We start from the raw sequence: 22,102 nt of genomic DNA on the forward strand, positions 1-22,102 counted from the left end.
TCCCCTGCAGGTGGGGAGCCAGGGACTTGAACTGGGACCCTTATGCCGGTCCTTGCGTTTTGTGCCATGTGTGCTTAACCCACTGTGCTACCCGCCTGACTCCCGAATGTGTATTTTTTAAAGATGCATTTATTTTATCAATAAATCTGGACCTGAGCTAGTGCCTATTGCTTGGAGGAGCCCAACCTGTGCCATCATTGTGAGAAGACTGCTTGCCTGAGTACCTCTGTTCATTCTTTTATAAACTAAATCCTTTTATTTTCCTTATATTTGATAGAACAGAGGCAAATTGCAAGGGGTAGGGGGAGGTAGAGAGGGAAAGAGAAAGAGAGGCACCTGTAGCATTGCTTTGTCACCTGTAAAGGTTACTGTCTGTAGGTGGGGACCGAGGGCTTGAACACAGGCCCTTGATTATTGTAATGTGTGTGCCAACCAAGTGCACCACCACCTGGCTCCCTTTGTTCACTTTTTAAAAAGAATTTATTTATTCACGAGAAAGATAGGAGAGAAAGAAAGAACCAGACATCACTCTGGTACATGTGCTGCTGGGGATTGAACTCAGGACCTCATGGTTGAGACTCCAATGCTTTATGCACTGCACCACCTCCTGGACCACCCTTTGTACATTCTTGAACCATGTTTCCTGGCTCCCCCAGACTCCCAACACCTAGAAACAGAGGTAATCCAGAGTCATGGGCTGTGCTCTGTGTACTTAGCTAAGTAGCTGAGGTTCAGTGGGAGTCTGATTGCCAAGGACATATCTCTGCCCTCCAACTTCTGATATGCATCAAGGCATAACAGGTCTCCAAACACTACTCCTTCACGCCTTCAGTCATCTATTTCCCTAGCAGGAATACTTTACTCAGCGAGGTGGTGGGCGTTAGTTAGCTTAAAATGCCGCTAACATGTCTCCACCCTGGCCTGTTTGGGGGAAGAGAAGATAGTAAGGAACTAGTCTTATCACGCTCCTGCTGAGTGCCAGGCACCATGTCCATGTCATCACACCCCCACACTACCTCCAGGAGGTGTTAAAATTTCCTCAAATTCAATGGCCTGACAGCTCTCTATTATGGAAATTGTCAAAAATATCTTCTGATCTCTCACTACCCATCAACCCACTTCAACATTTAATGACTCAAAAACAACTATGTCTTATCTACACCTCTACCCTTTTTCCTCTCTCCTGAATTACTTTGAAGCAAATATGAGACATAATTTTAATTGTAAGCACTTCAGTATGTGTATCTAGATGGTAAAGATAATTATATTACCATATCACATGTACAAAATTAAACAGTTTTCTTAATAAATGATACTGGAACATGCAGATAGTTATTGGAAAGATCTTTACATTTTTTAAAAATTTTAAGTGGTGCACCTGGTTGAATGCACATGTTACCATATGCAAGGACCTGGGTTTAAGCCCCCACTCCCCACCTACAAGGGGGACACTTGATTATTGGTGAAATGGGGCTGCAGGTGTCTCTTTTCCCCCTCTCTTTCTCTCCTTCCCTCTCAGTTTCTCTCTCAACAAAGAAATAAAATATTGAAAAAATATGATTTTATTTATAAACATGGGAGCATTTGACAGAAGACAGAAGGAGGCCCGGCTCCCCCCCTGCAGGGGAGTCGCTCCACAGGCGGTGACGCAGGTCTGCAGGTGTCTGTCTTTCTCTCCCCCTCTCTGTCTTCCCCTCCTCTCTCCATTTCTCTCTGTTCTATCCAACAACGATGACAACAATAGTAACTACAACAATAAAAACAACAAGGGCAACAAAAGGGAATAAAAAAAAAAAGACAGAGGGAGAAGGAAAGAGGCCAGAGTACCATCATGTACATGCGGTGCTGGGGATCAAACCAGGAACCTCAGACATGCTCATTCCATGCTCTACCAATTAAACCACCTCCCCAGTCACTTGACAGATGTCAAAGAAGATCCATACCTCAAAACATACATGAACATACACATCTTAGGAGAAAACTAGTTCTCTGTGTGGAGAAAGCTTAAAAAAAAAAAAGGTGGGGGATAGATAGCATAATGGTTATGCAAAGAGACTCTCATGTCTGAGGCTCTAAAGTCCGAGGTTCAATCCCCCACACCACCATAAACCAGAGCCAAGCAGTGGTTTGGTAAAAAGAAAAGAAAAAACAAAAACAGTCAACTATGCCTCAATACTCAGATGCATGAAATATTGGCAATTTTTTTTTATATACATGATTTTTAAAAAAATATTTATTTTATTTATTTATTCCCTTTTGTTGCCCTTGCTGTTTTATTGTTGTAGTTATTATTGTTGTTGTCGTTGTTGGATAGGACAGAGAGAAATGGAGAGAGGAGAGGAAGACAGAGAGGAGGAGAGAAAGATAGACACACCTGCAGACCTGCTTCACCGCCTGTGAAGCGACTCCCCTGCAGGTGGGGAGCCGGGGTTCAAACCGGGATCCTTATGCTGGTCCTTGTGCTTTGCGCTACCTGCGCTTAACCCGCTGCGCTACAGCCCGACTCCCAAAATATTGGCAAATTTAATCACACAAACAGACCTTTTTTTTTTTGCATTGGATTGAAAAATACAGTAGAGTCAAAAGACAAAGCTGGTGAAAATATTTTCAAGCAATATCATAAAGGACTAATCTTCTTAACATATAGAGAATGTTTTTTAAAAATTGGGGGAAAAGTGAAAAAACAAGACCTGATTGGAAATTTGGCAAAAGACCTGAACAGAAAGTTCATAAAAAAGATATGCAGATGGTCCTACACATATGAAGGGATGCTCAGTTTTACTCATAATAAGCAGAGATCAAGCCTCACTGAGGGATCACTTTCATGCCTGTAATTGGCAGACAGTCAAAGGCTTCATCACACTGTGGCCAGGCAGCAGGAAGTTGCATCCAGAGCAGGTGGGAGGACTGCAGCCCAAACCCCAAGGAAATATTAACATTTGCCAATAGTTAGCAAAACCACATATGTATTTACTTTTTGATTCCTTAAGACTTGTAGGAACTTACAGGAATGGTCTTTTCCATAGACAGAAAACAGCTGTGGCAAGGTTAGGCATTTACTGCTGTTCCATTTGCAATAAAAAAGGAACAGCCTAAATGCCCATAGAAACTGGTTGAATGGGAGCCGGGCTGTAGCACAGCGGGTTAAGTGCAGGTGGCGCTAAGCGCAAGGACCGGCATAAGGATCCTGGTTCGAGCTCCCGGCTCCCCACCTGCAGGGGAGTCGCTTCACAGGCGGTGAAGCAGATCTGCAGGTGTCTATCTGTCTCTCCTCCTCTCTGTCTTCCCCTCCTCTCTCCATTTCTCTCTCTCCTATCCAATAACGATGACATCAACTACAACAACAATAACTACAACAACAATAAAAAGACAACAAGGGCAACAAAAAGGGAAGATAAATAAATAAAAATTACAAAAAAAAAAAAAATCACCAAAAAAAAAAAAAAAAAAAAAAGAAACTGGTTGAATAAGTTGTGGTTTTACAGTTACACAGAAGAGTCAAATATAGTCATTGAAAAGTAATATAGGGAGATTTCCACATAGCAGCTTAGGCATTTCATTAACTAATGAAACAAACAGCAAACCAGAGCAATTATTTTATATATTAGAGAGATACAGAGAGGCAGTAAGGGGGAGAGAGAGAAAGCGAGAGAGAGAGAGAGAAAGAGAGAGAGAGAGAGAGAGAGAGAGAGAGAGAGAGAGAAAGGAACCACAGTTTGAAAACTTCCTTCATTGCAGTGGGGGCTGGGCTTGAACCTGGCTATAGTGTATATGGCAAAGCAGCATACTCCCTAAATGAACTCTTTTTTCCCTCCCTCCCTCTCTCCCTTCCTTCCTTCCTCCCTCCCTTCCTTTCTTTCTCCTTTTTTTTTGCCTCCAGGGTTATCACTGGGGCTTGGTGCCAGCACTACGGATCTATTGCTCCTGGAGGCCGTTTTTCCCATTTTGTTGCCCTTGTTGTTGCCCTTGTTGTGGTTCCTATTGTTATTGTTGTTATAGCTGTTGTTGTTAGATAGGAGAGAGATGGAGAGAGGAGGGGAAGACAGAGAGGGAGAGAGATAGACACTTGCAGACCTGCTTCAACGCTTGTGAAGCAACCCTCCTGCAGGTGGGGAGCTGGGAGCTCGAACTGGGATCTCTACGCCAGCCCTTGCACTTTGCGCCATGTGCGCTTAACCTGCTGTGCTACTGCCCAGCCCCCCTCTACTTTTTCTCCCTTCCTTCCTTCCTTCCTTCCTTCCTTCCTTCCTTCCTTCTTTCCTTTCTTTCTTCCTTTCCCTTTCTCTCCCTCTCTTTGAATATGCACTATTCATTAGATTCCATTATGATCTGGCAAGATAGCTTACTTAGGTAGTACACTTGCTTTGTCATGTGAGGGACCCAGATTTGAGCCCAGTTCCTACCTTTCTGAAAGAAGCTTTGGTGCTGTAGTATCTTTTCTCTTTGTCTCTGTCTGGGGGAAAAGTCAACCTGGAGCAGTGAAGCTCTAGTTAAGGCAAATAAAACCAAAACCACAACATTACATTAATGTCAATGAAAAGTAATATAGGAAGGTTTCCACATAGCAGCTTAGGCATTTTGTTAACTAATAAAAACAAACAACACATCAGTTACTATTATTATTTTTAAGACAAGAGACAGAGAAGCATCAAGGGAGAGAGAATTAATATTGTGCATATGAATGTAGTTGATGTAGCAATATGGCTTTTTTTTTGAGCCCTCACACTGAAATATTTTGGGGTGAAGTAACTTGTATCTACAGCTGTTTTTCAAATGACTGAAACAGAAAAACATCTCCAGCTATATCCCTGAAATAGAACTCCTTTCCTGCAGCACACCTAACATTTTACCATATATCATAACTCTCCCCACCAGCTTGGCCACTGGCAAAGGCTACCCTTCCTCTTCCCAACGCCTTGCCATAGAGCCCAGAGCCAGTAGAGGAGCGAATTGATACAGGTCCCTCTCCTGATACTAGAGTACTGATTCTTTTGTTTTTTTTAAAAAATATTTATTTATTATTCCCTTTCATTGCCCTTGTTGTTTTATTGTTGTAGTTATTATTGATGTTGTTGTTGTTGGATAGGACAGAGAGAAATGGAGAGAGGAGGGGAAGACAGAGAGCGGGAGAGACAGACACCTGCAGACCTGCTTCACCACTTGTGAAGTGACTCCCCTGCAGGTGGGGAGCTGGGGCTTGAACCAGGATTCTTACTCTGGTCCTTGTGCTTTGAGCCACGTGCGCTTAACCCGCTGTGCTACTGCCTGACTCCTTAGAGTACTGATTCTTGTCCCCTCCCTCTCTGAAAGCATGGTACTGAAGGCCTGGAGACTTAAGTTTGAGTCCCTGTGTCTTTGGGCAAGTTACTCCACCTTTTGGGTCTGTCATCCCAGGTTGCAGGGTTGTCTACATTCCTACCTGACCATGAACTTTGGTGGAAGAAGCTGTTTTTGAACTCAGACTTTTTTTTTAAACTCAGATCTTACAGAGTACTGGGAGTTGGGGATTATTTGATAGTTTTAATGGTTTTCTGTGGCAAAAAAAATGGGAACAAAGATTTGTCCTCTGCATTTGCCCTTTCTTCAACTGGGTCCTGACCACCATTTGGGGGAAGAAGGGAACAAGCACAAATGGGTAATTGAATGTGCCCGTGGGAGAGAGGGAAGTGCTAAGGCCACTAACAGGAGCTGTGCTGCTGGGGCCTAGAGCCTCGATCTGGAAATAGAGAAGTATCTGGGAGCTAGTGGGGAGCATTATTTGGAAGACCGTGGCCTCACCTATCAGCCTCCACCCTCAGGCCCATGAGAGGTTGGAGGAGACGAAACTGGAGGCTGTGCGGGACAACAACCTGGAGCTGGTGCAGGAGATCCTGCGGGACCTGGCGCAGCTGGCTGAGCAGAGCAGCACCGCGGCCGAGCTGGCTCGTATCCTCCAGGAACCCCACTTCCAGGTTGGGGTGGATGCTGGGGCAGGTGCTAGAGGTGGGATGGGCAGGGAGCTGGGTGGATAGAGACTGTAGTTCTCGCTCCTCTTCCCTCCACCCTAGTCCCTCCTGGAGACACATGACTCTGTGGCCTCGAAGACCTATGAGACACCTCCCCCAAGCCCTGGCCTGGACCCCACATTCAGCAACCAGCCAGTGCCTCCTGATGCAGTGCGCATGGTGGGCATCCGCAAGACTGCTGGAGAGCACCTGGTGAGGGAACTTGGCAGGGTGGGGGTCCGGGGAAGGGGACCTGCCGATGGCTCTGCCGTGAAGGTGTTAGGGCTCACCATGTGTGCCCTTGGTCCCCAGGGTGTGACATTCCGAGTAGAGGGTGGGGAGCTGGTGATCGCACGCATCCTGCATGGGGGCATGGTGGCCCAGCAAGGCCTGCTGCACGTGGGCGACATCATCAAAGAGGTGAACGGGCAGCCGGTGGGCAGCGACCCCCGTGCGCTGCAGGAGCTTCTGCGCAGTGCCAGCGGCAGCGTCATCCTCAAGATCCTGCCCAGCTACCAGGAGCCCCACCTGCCCCGCCAGGTGAGGCCCAGGGATGGCTGTGTCCCCAGTGCCAGGGTCACAGGCTTTGAGGTACATTCAGATCGAGAGAGGAGGCAGGGCCTGCCACCCAAAGTTTCCCTCTGACTCAAGAGTCTGGACGCATGCATGCCGTCAGACCTGGGAACCTGTAAACATGTACAAGGGCTTCCTGAGCTTCTAGAGTGTACAGGAGAGTGTGAGTATAAAAGTGAGTGCCTTTGTAGGTGCTGGTGTGTGTGTGTGTGTGTGTGTGTGTGTGTGTGTGTGTGTGTGTGTGTGTGTGTGTGTGTGTACACGTGCGCATGCGTGTGTGTGTGTGTGCATGCGTGCGCGTGCGCGCGCAGAGTTAGGTTGTGGTATGTTCAGTGCCACTAGTTCCTGGGTGGTGGGCTGTGGACCACTTTCCTCCTCCTGTCGGCTTGGCTGTTAGAGCCTCTCCTCTGAAAGCCAGTGGTGGTGGGCAGAAGGACCTTTCATTAGGTGCCAGGGTTCTGCCTCTTCCCAAGTGATCCAGTCTTGGTGTGTAGGACTATGGTCCCGGGTTTGAGCTGATCCTCTGATATACCACCCCTCTTAGTGTTATTTATTTAGTTAGTTTTATTTATTTATTTCTAGATGCAAAGGGAGATTGGTATCAGGAAGGCTGTCCAGGCAGGCCTGAAGGCATTAAGTCTCTACAGGGAGACCAGAAGGTCACTGAGCCATTACAGCACGACACTTTCATGCCTGAGGCTCCAGAGGCTCTAAGTTCAATCTTTGGCGCCACCGCCTGCCAGAGTTGAGTAGTGCTCTGGTCTCTGTTTCTCTTTCTCTCATAAAAATACATAAAATAACAATGAAAAAAAATTTTCTGGGGTGAAGGTGGTACACCTGGTTGAACATACATATTACCTTGTGCAGTAATCTGGATTCAAGCCCCTGGCCCCCAACTGCAGGGTGAGAAGCTTCACAAATAGTGAAGCAGGTCTACAGGTATCTGTCTATCTCTCTCCTTCTCTGTCTTCCCCTCCCCTCTCAATTCCTCTCTGTCTCATCTAAAATAAATAAAATATTAAAAATAACTATTATAACTGAAAAAAAAGCTTCTGGCAACAAGGGAGAATAGCTTAACTTGTTAGAGCACAGTGTTAGTATGCCTGAGGCTCCAGTGTCCCACATTCAATCCCCAGCTCCACCATAAGTCAGAGCTAAGCAGTGCTCTGGCCTCTCCACCCCTTCTTATTAAAACAAGTATAAATAATATAAATAAATAAATAAATTTAATAATTTTTGCACAGCCTGGGAGGTGTGGTAGATAGTATATTGGACTCATGAGGGTGAGGTACTTAGTTCAGTCCTTGGCATTGCATGTACCAGAAAGTGATGCTCTGGTTTTTCTCACTCTCATTAATAAGTAAATGGAAATAAAACTCTTTTTTTAAAACAGTTTTATTTACTAACAAGAAAAAGAGAGGTAGAGTTTATGCATTGTGTCATCCCTCTGGGCTGCAGACATAAATCTTATTAACAATAAAAAGCCTCTTGAGGGGCAGTGCTAAGGCCTGTCTACAGGAGGTGACTCTGACCACTGGCCCAGGTATTTGTGAAATGCCACTTTGACTATGACCCAGCCCGAGACAGCCTCATCCCATGCAAGGAGGCAGGTCTGCGCTTCAATGCCGGGGATTTACTACAGATCGTGAACCAGGATGATGCCAACTGGTGGCAGGTGAGTGCTGGGTACTCGTGGGCGGTCTCCCAGGTGTGGTGTGGGGGATGTGAGGGCTGGGGGAAGGTGTGCGCTCACGTGTGTGGGTCTTTGCAATGTGTGCCTCAGGCATGCCATGTGGAAGGGGGCAGCGCTGGCCTCATCCCCAGCCAGCTGCTGGAGGAGAAGCGGAAAGCCTTTGTCAAGCGTGACCTGGAGCTGACACCCAACACAGGTATAAGGCCCCCCCACCCCCAATCTGGTATTTGAGGGGATCTGCCTGACCTCACTCACCAATCTCCCTGTGGCCAGGGACCCTCTGTGGCAGCCTTTCAGGAAAGAAAAAGAAGCGCATGATGTATCTGACCACTAAGAATGCAGGTGGGTGTTGGAGGGCCCCCTTCCTCTTTAGCAGAATGCACTTGTTACACCCCCCACCCCATGACTTGTGAGTGTGTTTTCCTGGTGCTGCAACTAATCCCTAGGCTCAGTCCAGTCTTACTGCTGATGACACACCCCTGCTCTCCTACCCTTGGCCTCCCTGGGAACTCCACCCCATCCCACCCCCTGCCTTGCCTGGTGAGCAGCACCATCTTTCTGTGCCTAGAGTTTGACCGCCACGAATTGCTCATCTATGAGGAGGTGGCCCGCATGCCCCCCTTCGGCCGGAAAACCCTGGTGCTGATTGGGGCTCAGGGTGTGGGCCGGCGCAGCCTGAAGAACAAGCTCATCATGTGGAATCCAGATCGTTATGGCACCACGGTACCCTGTGAGTGCGGGCTGTGTCTAGTGGGTGGGGCCAGGGAGGAGAGCCTGCCCTGGGTACCTGGATTGTGTTCACTGGGCATCTGTGGGCACAGCAGGTCAAAGCGTACTTTTGGGTGTGCAGTGTGGTGTGTGTGTGTCCTCTGCTGGTGTGTGTGTGTGTGTGTGTGTGTGTAAACTGCAGAACTGCAAACTGACAGGGCTAAGGCCCTATCCCCAGAGTCCTTGGTCAGCTCCTCTTTCCTTCTCTTATGTTTCAGTTGCTAAAAATCTAGGGACCCATGTGGAGCTGGGCTGTGAGCTGCATGTGGCCTTGTGGAAAACAGGGCCTCTAGGTGACAGAACCAGCTAAGATGGTGGAAGTTCCTGGTTCCTGGAGGCAGGAACTTGAATGCTGCTCTCCAACCACCCCATGTCCCCAGGCTGACTTGCCTTGCTGTGTGATTTTAGGCTGCTACTGTATTCTCTGGGCCTCTCTCTTATCTGAATGTCCTCTCAGGATGAATGGCTGTGTGGTGTGCTGTGCATGTGTCTGTGCTGTGGCCATATGTGTAAGAAGGCAAAGATGAGGGCCAGGCTGCACCCTCAGGCTACAGGTCACACAAGAATGTGTGTCTGGAATGACGTGGCCTGTCTGTACTCACTGCCCCTCTGCTCTTCAGACACCTCTCGGCGGCCCAAGGACTCAGAGAGGGAAGGCCAGGGGTACAGCTTTGTGTCCCGCTCCGAGATGGAGGCTGACATTCGTGCTGGGTGCTACCTGGAACATGGCGAGTATGAGGGCAACCTGTACGGCACCCGCATTGATTCTATCCGGGGAGTGGTTGCAGCTGGCAAGGTGTGCGTACTGGACGTCAACCCCCAGGTACCACCCAGCCAGGTCTCCTCTCTGTCATTCTGCTTCCCACCCCCAAACCAGACTCCTGTATCTATGGCAAGTACTTTTCTCCCAAGCACCTCCACAGAACCTCTCAACTGCTTCTAGGGACCAGCCACCTGAAATTTTTCTCAACTTCTCAGAAGCCCCCAATTCTCCTTGTCTCCTCCAGTGACCCAGACCCTAGTTACCTGCAGCAGTTCCGCCCCCAAGACTTGCTAGGACACGTCCTAGACCCCCATGTATCCTTTCTTTATCCACCCCCACGTGCCATGCCAGCTGCCCCGACTCTGGTTCTCAGGTGTCCACAGGGATATGCTCCCCACCCTCCTCTCCTCTTCCCGCAGGCAGTAAAGGTGCTGAGAACGGCCGAGTTTGTCCCTTATGTGGTGTTCATCGAGGCCCCTGACTATGAGACCCTGCGGGCCATGAACCGGGCTGCCCTGGAGAGTGGGGTGTCCACCAAGCAGCTCACGGTGAGGAGTCTCTGGGATGTAGTGGGAGGGACCTGTAGGGGTGGTGGGGTGACCAAAACAAATGAAGAGAAGAAGCTAGTGTCAAGAAAGGGAAGAGGTCCCCAGCCAAGGCACTGAAGGAGTCTCTCTGCCTCACTGCTTCTCTGTCACTGTTGAGAGAGAAAGAGAAGGGGAGAAAGAGAATGAGGGAGAAAGAGAGAAAAGGAGAAGGAAGAGGAGGTGCAGGAGGATGAGGAGGAGGAGGAACAGGAGGGGGAGGAGGAGGTAAGTGCCCTGGAGTTAGTCAGGGACACTGCTAGCTGCAGGCATGGGAGCTAGTGACTCCAGGACCTCTGCTCAGTCCACTCTGCAGGGAGAGAATGCTGAGCAAGGAGTTTAGAGGACCAGTGGGAGATCAGGGGCTGAACTGGTCCTGATGGGTGAGGTGGGCTGAGGGCTGTTTACACCTGAATGAAGGCTGAAGGGAGGAAACCAGGGGCTGGAAGGCTAACTGGAAGGAGTTAGGAAGAAGAGGCTTCCAGTGAGGTATTGAATGATACTGGCTAGGAGCCCTCCTCTTGGAAGTGTAGTTTGCAGAATTCTTAGCTCAGGTGTCCCTCTGTTGGCTACACTTAGTTCTGCAGCAGCTAACTGGTCCCAGGTCAGAGCCGCTGTCAGCTGGAGGATGTCTGGTCTGGGCTCCCCTTTGCTGCTGGTCCTTGGCCCCTGATACAGCAGACCGTAACCCCTGGAACACAGAGAACAGCCAGGCCAGCCTAGAGCTCCTTCCAGCTAGCTTCAAATAGACCTGTGAGGGCAAATCGCCTCAGGCACTCGTGGGATACTCAGGATGGAAGGTGCATTTTGGGCTGCTGGGATGAGGGGACCAGTCAGACCGGAGGCAGCACTGCCTTTGGTTCCAGGTGGACCTCATTCAACATCTGAGTGGCTATGTGACCTTGTCCCACAATTTCCTCAGCTGTGATGTGTCGTCAGGGATCTCAGGCAGCCATTGGGAGGGTGAAGTGGGAAGGCCTCAGTGACATGCTCAGCACCCACTAAGGCTGTTTCCTCCTGCTTTCCCTTTTATCAGCTGTCTGTGGCTACAGGAGGACCGCCCTGGGACAGGTGCTACAGGCTCCCTAGCTGGGCAGTTTGTGCCTCTGTGCTTAGGCTCTGGGGAAGGGGCTAGATAGCTGTAGACCCTACTGCTGGGGGCCACTGACCAGTCAGCTCTCCCCTGTGCTGGGCAGGAGGCAGACCTGAGGCGGACCGTGGAGGAGAGCAGCCGCATCCAGAGGGGCTACGAGCACTACTTTGACCTCAGCCTAGTCAACAGCAACTTGGAGAGGACCTTCCGGGAGCTGCAGGCCGCCATGGAGAAGCTGCGAACAGAGCCCCAGTGGGTGCCTGTCAGCTGGGTGTACTGAACCTGCTTACCCACCCTGACCCCACCCCCTTTGGGCTGTGACCTAGAACCCTAGTCTGTCCCCTGCCCTCATGGTGCCCCCAGCCACCCTCCTCAGCTCCCGTCCCTGGCACTCCAGTGCTCCCTGGTAATGGCTGCTCCCAGGCCTGATGCTGGCTCAAAGTAGGAAGCATGCACTGCCAGGGAGTTGGGGGCTCATGGGGCACCTCTGTGCCCAGGTGCTGCCAATTCTCTGTGACACCAAGAGGTCACAGCCAGCTGTCTAGACTGTGGCACAGGACTCTGTGTCAGAATCACCTCCCTACAGCTCAGTTCAGAGAAGTGAGTAACTGCTAAGGAATATGGGGGGGGGGTCACTGTCCCCCGTCTCTCTGCAGCTACCTTCCCTCCTCTGCACCAGCTGTACCCACCCTGTGCCGGGGCTCCCTGACCTCTGTCCTCTGTGTGGGCCTTTGGCTGTTTCCATGTAACTGAGGGAGCATATGGTCCCCAGCAGCCAGGCCAGCCCTATGGTGGTGCCAGCCTGGTACCACTGCATTCTCTGGTTGTCTCAGTTGGGGGGGCGGTGCTTCTTTCTGCTCCCTCAGAATGGGATGGGGTCCCTTGGGTGGACACTTCCCTGTTGTCCCCCCTCCACACACACACACACAGCTTCTCACTGCCGAAGTCTCCCCACAGACTTCCCCGATGCTTCCTAACTGCCTGTTCTGCCCTTGGCAGGGGACCCTGAGCTCAGTCCAGGTAGGGGTGGGCCAGAAGTTGAACCCTGCAACCAGGAGCTTCCTACTATTGACCAAAAGGCTCCAGTGATGGGAACACATTTGGGTTCCCTATCCCTGACACTGTCCCCTTTGGTCTGCTTTCTAGCTGAATCCAGTCAGCTTGCTGGCATCAGAACTTCCCTGGGGAGTGGGGGGCTGTGGGGTGCAGAGGGCACTTTGTGAGTTGTGGCAGATGGAGTATGGGCTTGGAGGTTTGCTCTTTAGCAGGCTCCTTGTTGCAGCCTTCCAGGGGCTCCATCACTGCTGGAGCCTGCAGCTTCCTGGCATACACGGTGCCTGGCCCCACCTCTGCCTCTAGCATGTGTGTCAGAATTGGTTTGGGGGGAAGGGAAGCCAAGGGATAATTTGCTCTGAGGGTTACTTTTTAAGGGCCCTATTTTGGTCCACATTAGACGATTCTAAGAGTCTTGACCAGCCCTTCCAATTTTCCAATTGTCTCCTTGCTCTAAAGGCCACCCTCCAGCCCTCAAGGAAGAATCCCTTTTCGGGAGAGAATGCTATACTAGACTTCCCCAGTCATCTCCCTATCTCCCACTTATCCTTCTTTGTGATCCTTTCTGGGGTGAGCTGGTCCTTGCAGGTGCGTCCCCCCGTGTCCCTCCGTCATGCTCCCCAGTTCTCCTAAGTGTCTAGTGTGTCTTCGCTGAAGTGTCAGCCCTGGCTGGCCCCTCAACCACTGTGTGCCCATTTCCTAGGGAAGGGGAGGGAGAAGAAACAGAATATTTATTACAAAGTTAGAAAAATATATTTATTATAGTAGGGAACCTTGTTTGCATTTGCATATGATATGCAAATGAGACACAAAGGTCAAGCCTGCTCCCACCTCATCTGCATAGAGCTGCTACCACTATGCAGCCTTCTTTATACTCTTTTCCCATTTCGTCTGTCTTCTTTTTATCTTCAACTCCGCTCTCCCTTACATCACTCTCATTCTCAGAGGGGCCTGGGAGCAGGGAAGTAACAGGGTGTGTTCTCCCTCACCTGGGAGAGTAGGAGCAGCCTCCCCTCACACCTATCCACCTCGAGACCACCCTCTCTGCTGGGACAGGGTGTGCTGGGCACCATGGTAGGGAGCTGGCCCCTTAGGACCAATCTCCGATGTTGATGGTTGTTCTGGCATCTTCTCCTCTAGTGGTGGGGATGGGGCAGGGTTCCCAGGCCCTCCTCTCCCTCTCTGAGCAGTGTTCCGCCTCCCTTGCCTGAGCCCTGGAGTTGGGTCAGAGCAGGTGTATGTGTCAGCCCACTTCTTCATTCTCCTTCTCCCACTGTGACTCCCTTCCCCCATTGTGGACATTTGTATCTGAGGGGTTTGGGGGTCATGAGGACTCTGTCCCATACTGTCCACACTCAGTCCTAACCTAGTTGACCTCCCTTACCCCAACCATTCAGTTCTTCAGCTTCCTCTCCCACTGGTTTTCTTTTCCCCCTGGAATTAAATATGAAAGCAGAGATGTCTGGACTCTCTTTGGATGGGTTTGGATGAGTAGCTTTGGGAGGGACGGGGGAGTGGGGAGTACAGCACAGATGAATGGAGCCACATGCCTTATGTTCTGTGATGTCTTCCACAGTTTCCTGGCCTGTTCTTACAGTTACCATCTCCAGAGGCACATACATTTATTTATTTATTTATTTTACTTGACACTGGGGCCTTGTGCATGTGTGATTCCACTGCTCCCATGCCAACTCTTTTCCTTTCCACTCCTTTCTTCTCTTCTTCTCTCCTCCCCTCCTCCCCTCTTCATTTCTTTTTTTTAATATTTATTTATTTATTTATTTATTTATTTATTTATTCCCTTTTTGTTGCCCTTGTTTTATTGTTGTAGTTATTGTTGTTCTCTCTCCTCTTCATTCCTGTCATCTCCTTTATTGTCCTTCCTGTCCCTCTTTTCTTTATTTATCAGAGCACTGCTCTGGATTGTGGTGGTTAGGGGAATTGAACCTAGAACTTGGAGCCTCATGCATGAGAGTTCATTTGCATAACCATTATGCTATTTCCCCAGCCCACTATGCCACCTTTTTAATTATATTTATTTTAGGAGGGAAGACAGAGGCACATGGTGCTGTAGTGCTCCCATGTGCTATTAGGGCTCAAACATGGTGTCCTGAACATGGCAAGGAACAGCTGTAGGCATGTTTCAAAGCACTTAGCAATCTCAGTCACTGCAATCACTATAAAATAACAGGCTTATGGGCCTTTTTAGAATCCTCATTTTTTAAAATATTTATTTATTTATTCCCTTTTGTTGCCCTTGTTGTTTTATTGTTGTAGTTATTGTTGATGTCATTGTTGGATAGGACAGAGAGAAATGGAGAGAGGAGGGGAAGACAGAGAGGGGGAGAGAAAGACAGACACCTGCAGACCTGATTCACCACCTGTGAAGCGTCTCCCCTGCAGGTGGGGAGCCGGGGGCTCGAACCGGGATCCTTACGCCGGTCCTTGTGCTTTGTGCCACGTGCACCTAACCCGCTGCGCTACCGCCTGACTCCCATAGAATCCTCATTGTATATGAATGAGTAAGCTCTTTGATGATAAGGAATTAAGGAGAAAAGACATGACAGGGTGAGCCAGAGCCTGTGGGAGACTCTAGGAAAGTGGCCAGAGGATGGAGCTGATGGCTAGAGGAAACAGTAACACATTACATTTCTTGGGTGGCAGGGGGCCAGCTCATGTTAGGAGCTCAGTATTCTTGAAAAGGAACATCCTGGAGCCACAGCACACTGTAGGAACTGGATGTTCCAGATGTGAGGTGCGTGCCCACCTCCCTGTCCAAGCAGGGGAGGGTGTCTTCCTGGCAGCAGCTGGGTGTTGTGTATATTTCTTGCAGGGTTATCGCTGAGGTTTGGTGCCTTCATAAAGAATCTGCTACTTCACTCCAAGCAGCTATTTTACTTTATTTTTAAAGGACGGACGGGATAAGGAGAGAGAAAGAGGAGTGGGGCGATAGCGCAGCAGATTAAGCGCACATGGCGCAAAGCGCAAGGACCGGCGTAAGGAGAGAGAAAGAGAAGACTTGCAGTACTGCTTCATCACTTGTGAAGCTTCCCTTCCGCAGGCGGGGACAGGGGGCTTGAACCTGGGTCCTAGTGCGTGGTGACATGCGTACTCAGTGAGGTGAGCCATGCCTGGCCCCGTGATGTATATTTCTATCTTTTATTTCACACTCCAGGCCTTGGCACAGAACCAACAGGTAGTAACTTCACAAATTAAATGCTTAAATCTTCCTCTGTTCCCCCTTTATTCCATGGATTGGCTGCCTTCCAGCAACAGGTTTTACTCCTCTCTGTAGTTCATGACTCTGCCCCTGTACTTGGTACCTAGAAGTTGATATTGGATCACTTCTTTAACTGTAGTGATCCAAGAAAAAGAGAAAAATGTTGAAAGTCCCCCATAATTTGAGTACATTTATTATTATTTTTTATAGAGACAAAGAAAACAGAGACAGTAAGGGATTACAATACCAAAGCTTTCTTCAGTGTGGTGGGGGCTGGCCTCAAACCTGGGTCTTGCCTAAGGCAAAGCAGTACATTATCCAAGTGAATTATTTTGCCAGCCCAGCACATTTTATTGTAAGATGATCCATGATTCTCTTGTGGCTGTGACTTCATCACATACTGCTGTAAGAAGCATTCCATTATTTTTCTAAGTTCAATCCAATCTTTACCCTAGAGAAGTGAAATCTCAGTTCTGATTTGGGAGTTTCTTTCCCTCATGTCCCACAAAATAGAGTCTGGAAAATGAGAGTAGGGGGATTCTAGTTAGACAGTGTTGAACAAGGTATCTTTGCTTTCAAACAATGCAGTCCTATGTTCAACCGCTTTTATTGTGTTGCCAGGCTTGTGGGAAGTGACATCTTCAAGGTCATGAAACAAAGAACCATCGTGGGATTGGTGAGTGAATAGGAAAGGTGGAGTTGCTCTAAAGACATATACAGATATTAGCATCACGTTTGGAAAGTTCAAAGTAAAACAGGAGCAAAGTTAGGCAAGCTAAGATTCTGGTACCAGGGACCTGGGAAGTGACTAGATGGCCCCCACATTGGGATCATGTCCTAGGTTCTGATAAGGAAGTGCTGGCCCTCTCTAGGGAATTTCCCTTGCTTCCTCAGACTCACCCCCCAACCTCACCCCCTACTTCAGGGCTACTCCTGAGTGGCTTCTCTTGCCACACCATAGGGACAGAGAGACTGTGACTGAGAAGCACAGACTGGAAGGCCCTGGTGGGAGTGACAGAGCTTTTGCCATTTCAGAAAATTCTTTAACAGTGGTAATCAGCAACACCACACATTTCCACATTCTGTGACCTGGAGCTTCCACATACGCAAATCCTTTTTAAAGGAGTTCTCAGATGCAGATAAAGTCATGTACAAAGATGCACCACATTATTGTTTTATCCAGAATTTAAAAATATATTTATATTTATTTATTTATTTTAGTTTTTAAAAATATTTATTCTCTTTTGTTGCCCTTGTTTTATTGTTGTTGTCGTTGTTGGATGGGACAGAGAGAAATGAAGAGAGGAGGGGAAGACAGAGAGGGAGAGAGAAAGATAGACACCTGCAGACCTGCTTCACTGCTTGCAAAGTGACTCCCTGGCAGGTGGGGAGCCAGGGGCTCGAACCGAACCGGGATTCTTATGCCGGTCCTTGTGCTTTGTGCCACATACACTTAACCCACTGCACTATCACCCGCCTCCCTAAATATTTATTTTTAATGAAGGAGATAGGAAGAGAGAGTGAGAAGAGACCAGAGCACTACTCAGCTCAGACGGCAGTACTAGAGCTTGAACCTGGGACCTCAGAACCTCAGACACAAGTCTTTTGCATGACCAGTAGGCTATCTCCCCAGTACATGTTATTGTCTGTAGTAGCAAAAGTAGAAATAAAGGTAATATCTGATGAGAGAATATAAATAAACTGAGGAGGGAGTCGGGTGGTAGCGCAGCAGGTTAAGTGCAGGTGGCACAAAGCGCAAGGACCGGCAGAAGGATCCTGGTTCGAGCCCTTGGCTCCCCACCTGCAGGGGAGTCACTTCACAGGCGGTGAAGGAGGTCTGCAGCTGTCTGTCTTTCTTTACCCCCCTCTGTCTTCTCCTCCTCTCTCCATTTCTCTATGTCCTATCCAGCAATGACAACAACAACAATAGTAACTACAACAATAAAACAACAAGGGCAACAAAAGGGAATAAGTAAATATAATAAATATTAAAAAAAGAAATAAACTGAGGTAGTTCCCCGACCAGCAGGGCGGTGAACAGGGGCTAGGAACCTGAAAGACCTGGAATGAAAGGGACACGAGACACGAAAGAACGACAGCAAGACAAGTTTCTGATCAAGCTGCAAAATTTTATTGTGTTCACAGGCATTATAAGGCTTTGGGGAAGGAGAGGGAATGCTGGAAGGGGGGGAGGGGGAGCAAACTTCAAAGCGGAATGTTCCTTGCAACAAATGGCTGAAACCATGTTTGTTACCACAACTGTGTGTTGACTCACTTGATTACTGATAAATGGTTTACCTGAGGGGAAATGTCCTGCCCAGGGGGGAATTAACACTTGTCTCGAGGGCTTCCATTGTTTCAAAGCTTATCATCTATCAAGCAGAGAAATGGCTCCTGGCATATCCTCCCTTTGTTATAATTTAAATTGAGGCAAGAAATTGGGGGTGAGGAGCGGAGACCCTAACAGCAGGTTTGGTGGGCATAACCAGAGGGGATGAAGTACTGACCCGATTCCTCCCACGGGGTGAGTGCAAAACCAATCTTCCCGCATCTTATAAGGCTCTAGGTGTCTTTTTGGGGAGGGGAGGCAGAGCCACGGTTTCTAGGGAAACAATTTTTGTTGCTGACACCAACCTCCATGCAAATCAGGTTTGCTTCATGGGGGACTCAGAGGCGGACAATAGGGTCCTCCCCCTGCAGTGCTTTGCCTTGCACCCCTTACTGGTGTCCTTGCCCTGCCAAGGTTGGATGTCTCGAAGCATAATTCTGAGTTTTATGCCATCCGAAAAGGAGGTCTGTCATACTGAGGTTCAGCCAGGCCTCTGTCAGCCAAATCAAGTCTGTGATAATGTATTTGCAAAGGTTTTGATGCCAAGGAGTCAATCTGCCGTTTTATAAAATCAGTAATCTTATTAAAAATAAAGGGTCCTAAGGTAACCATTAACAAAAGACTAATAAGGGTCCGATAAGGGGCTCTGTAGTGACTCAAGACTATTTGTGGTGGAGTCTATAACCTGTTGTAATTTGTCAGAAAATTCATGGGAGGAATATATAGAGTGTCCTAGCATGCCACCAGCAAGTCTAAGGGAAGTAGTCAGTGGATGTTATGTCCAGGGGAAGAAACACAGCACGTCTGGTCTGGTCAGCGCCAACTGATGAAATTTTTCTTCTTCATAGAGGGTCAGCTGTGGAACAAGCAAAACTAGGAGGCAAGGACCAGGTAGAGCAGAATTGACATGAAAATATAGGATGGTGTTTACCAAAACACAGAGGAGGTACATACACATTAGATGTTAAAGTGAGGTTCCTTGAACATCGAGGAATATTTTGAGAAAAGTGAGCAGTCAATAAACATGCAAAGATGAAGTCAGCAGTGGTAGGTCAGCAGAAAGAGAAGACTTGGATAGGCTGGTGAGGTTAGCTGGAGTATATACTGCCATGGCGTCCTTTGTGGTAAGGACTTGCCAACAGGGACTTCATGGATTTTGCAAGAGCAATAATGTCATCCACCATAATAAAAGGAAAACAAACATGGACATCCAGTGTTGAAAAAGAGAAAAAGAATATGTTTCTGTGACTGGAAAAGTGGGTGGCTTTGTCAATGAGATATAATAAATGGACAATTAGAATTTTTGTAAATATTAAAAAGGTTTAGTATGTTACTTCATTGACACTTTAGCCAACTGAATACTGGGGGGTGCATTTCTCTTCTTTTTTATTAATTAAGCTTAAGGGTTTTAGTTTTTCTTGTTTGAGCTGTAGCCCACATAAATTTAGAAAAAATACCAACTGAAAGAAAAAAAGTGTTTTTGTTTACTAAACATGGGCAGGTGAATTACATCAATCTGTCAGAGAGCATTGGCTTTTATCAATGGAGATTAATCTTAAAAGTCTGAATAACAGGATCTTAAACAATGCAGGAGCCAGTAAAGTGCTCTCACTATGCAGGTCAAGCGTTACAATTTTAAGAGACTTGTAAAAAATGAGAAAAATTTTAGGATATGAGTGACTTTAGGAGTCATCACACACCCATAAATAAAGAATTAAAAATGTTTAGTTTTAAATCTTACCATATGAGCAGTCAGTTCTTCATGTGCAGATGTACCTATAATTATTTACTTAGGGAGAGAACTTGTACCAAGTTAATTGATGATTTAATGGTTAGAATTGGCTTGAGGTTTTTTCATATGATTTTAGGAGGCTCTTTATTAGAATATACCAATATGTTATAGAAAGTCAATACCTAATGTGTTGACATGATAAAATTTTTACCATTTTTTAGCATCATTTTAAACTGATTAGACTATTATACCTTTAGTTTACTAAGATCTTTACTCATCACAAGGCTATCATGAGTAAGCATAGATATAAAACTCTTAATAGATTTTTACTCCTTAGAACTCTAATATGGCAACTTAAAAGGCTAAAATAAAACCTCATAGTTTAAATGTTCAAAATATTAATTTTGTTAAATCAGGATTTGCCAAAACAAATCTTCTATCAGACCAGAAGCACAATGTATTACCTTAATTTATCAAGAATAAACCTCTGGCAGTGTCTTAAAACAAACCAGATAATTTTTAAAAGCAGAAAGATATAAAGAGGAAAACCAGACAAAAGCCTCTGGCATGTAAATAATTTACATAACCATTGTGTTATCTTTTACTAACCCAAGCCAGTCTTAAAAACAATTTTAAGTAAAATGTTAAACTTTGTTTGTTAGGATCTTTGTTTATCACAAAGCTATCACACCCTTAGGGCAGCTATGAACAAGGGTGGGTACACAACTTAATTGATCTTTCACTTTGATTTGGATAGGTAACTTAAAAAGCTAAGATAAACCTTATAGCTGAAATGTTAAAATAAATTTTTACTGTTAACATTTCTTTTAGATGATCATTTTACACTAAATAATTTTGTTGAATCACATCTGTTGAATAAAAATTTTTTATCAGGCCAGGAATATGTTTAACCCTTTTTTTCCTGGCAAGGCCACTGCTCTACACTGACTGGGTTATTAGAAAGCCAGTTTAAGCATGGAATTAACAAACTAACACACAGTGGCAGTTGGTATTGGGGTGCTGGTAATATTTACAATTCTCACAAGAGTGAGAGAGACTATAGAGGCATTTTACCATGCCTAGATATCTCAGAAAATCTTTTAACTAATGAATTGATGCTGATATTAGCTATCAGAAGGACGAAACTGTCCTATATTTTACTTTGGTAAAGGTGTGCCGACTCTATGAGTTGGGATCTTTAAAACCACATTTATCTTAACTAAATCTTATTTAAAACTTAAAACAAACTTTAGTTACTTAGGGGTTAACACACATTAATGAAAACAAGGGTAGCACAGACTTAAAACATACATTCTTCGTGAAGAGAAAAATTTTCCCTTTGAAAAACCGCTTTGGTTTTTGAATTCTTAACTCACAGACTATCTACCCACCCAGGAGGGTTGTTAGTGGCTAGGGAATGATTGACTGCAGTCTTTGCCAATCTGTGGAGCAGTAGCTCTGTGCTGTGATTGGCTGTGCGAGCGGAACAGGTGGGCTTAGTTTACTGTCGCGCAGAGAAAAATCTTTGAAATTTTTTTTCTGGGCTAAGGTACATTTTACAGTTTTAAAGAAACAAATCATTAAATTTTTATCAAAAGTGTGTACTGGTTTTCTGATTAATAGTAATATAATGCCAAATCAAGAGCCCACAGTTCTTTGACTAATTGTAAATGTTCTCATTTTTTTTCTACTAATTTTCTAAGGGAAGCTGTTTTTCATGCTAGTTGAGTTTTAGCCTTGGTGGTCTAATCAGTATTATTGGCCAAGTCAAGGACCGGAGCACAAAACGGAGGGGCGGTGGTGTAGGGCTGGACAAGGAAGAGTGTAGGGGTTAGGGTTAGCCAGTTTGAACCTGGCTTCGAGTAACAGGGAAAGCTAAAACCGGTTTTGATTTGAATGGTTTAATTTTAGTTTTAGGGATTGGGTTTTTTGGTGAGACTAAAAATGTAAGTTCTTCTGTAACTGCAGCTATTTCTTTCATTAATTGAAGCTGCTCTCTCCGGTCAGCAAGGGCCTTGCGGAGGGTGGAAATTCCTGTAAGGGCTCCTGAGCGTGCCCACCTGACAGAAGGATTGTCAAGGAGAGGGTCAGGCTGGAGAGCGGGGGCATAAGTGTTGGGAGAGAGATTAAAGGGAGGAGGACACCAATCTGGATTGTGGTATTTGGCAGCCTCTTTTTCTAGCAAAGCCTCATCCTCCACGGGAAGTGCTTCAGGAGAGGAAGGGTTTTGTAAAACTGGATAGAGGCGGGGGAAAGAATGCTGGGTTTCATTCTCATGTGAATTAGGAATAGGAGGATCAATAAAGGGAA

General features: G+C 46.9%; 1 protein-coding gene and 1 long non-coding RNA gene across 8 annotated transcripts in view; both read left to right on the plus strand.

Annotated features, from left to right (window-relative positions):
• The window catches only part of MPP2 (MAGUK p55 scaffold protein 2), a 32,172-nt gene extending 18,202 nt beyond the window's left edge, over positions 1 to 13,970 (plus strand). For all 7 annotated transcript variants that reach the window (XM_060203413.1, XM_016192006.2, XM_060203414.1 and 4 more), the window contains 10 exons: positions 5,799 to 5,951; positions 6,048 to 6,197; positions 6,297 to 6,524; positions 8,101 to 8,232; positions 8,341 to 8,446; positions 8,524 to 8,592; positions 8,819 to 8,980; positions 9,639 to 9,841; positions 10,201 to 10,329; positions 11,562 to 13,970. In XM_060203413.1, coding sequence (XP_060059396.1) covers positions 5,799 to 5,951; positions 6,048 to 6,197; positions 6,297 to 6,524; positions 8,101 to 8,232; positions 8,341 to 8,446; positions 8,524 to 8,592; positions 8,819 to 8,980; positions 9,639 to 9,841; positions 10,201 to 10,329; positions 11,562 to 11,738 — 1,509 coding nt within the window. In that variant the 3' untranslated portion in view covers positions 11,739 to 13,970. The remainder of the gene's footprint in view (positions 1 to 5,798; positions 5,952 to 6,047; positions 6,198 to 6,296; positions 6,525 to 8,100; positions 8,233 to 8,340; positions 8,447 to 8,523; positions 8,593 to 8,818; positions 8,981 to 9,638; positions 9,842 to 10,200; positions 10,330 to 11,561) is intronic.
• Positions 13,971 to 17,458: 3,488 nt separating this feature from the next.
• The window catches only part of LOC132541911 (uncharacterized), a 307,257-nt gene continuing 302,613 nt past the window's right edge, over positions 17,459 to 22,102 (plus strand). The window contains exon 1 of the long non-coding RNA XR_009553022.1: positions 17,459 to 17,741. This is a non-coding gene — a long non-coding RNA (uncharacterized LOC132541911). The remainder of the gene's footprint in view (positions 17,742 to 22,102) is intronic.

This window comes from Erinaceus europaeus, chromosome 12 (assembly GCF_950295315.1).
Source record: "Erinaceus europaeus chromosome 12, mEriEur2.1, whole genome shotgun sequence".
Lineage (NCBI taxonomy): Eukaryota > Metazoa > Chordata > Mammalia > Eulipotyphla > Erinaceidae > Erinaceus > Erinaceus europaeus.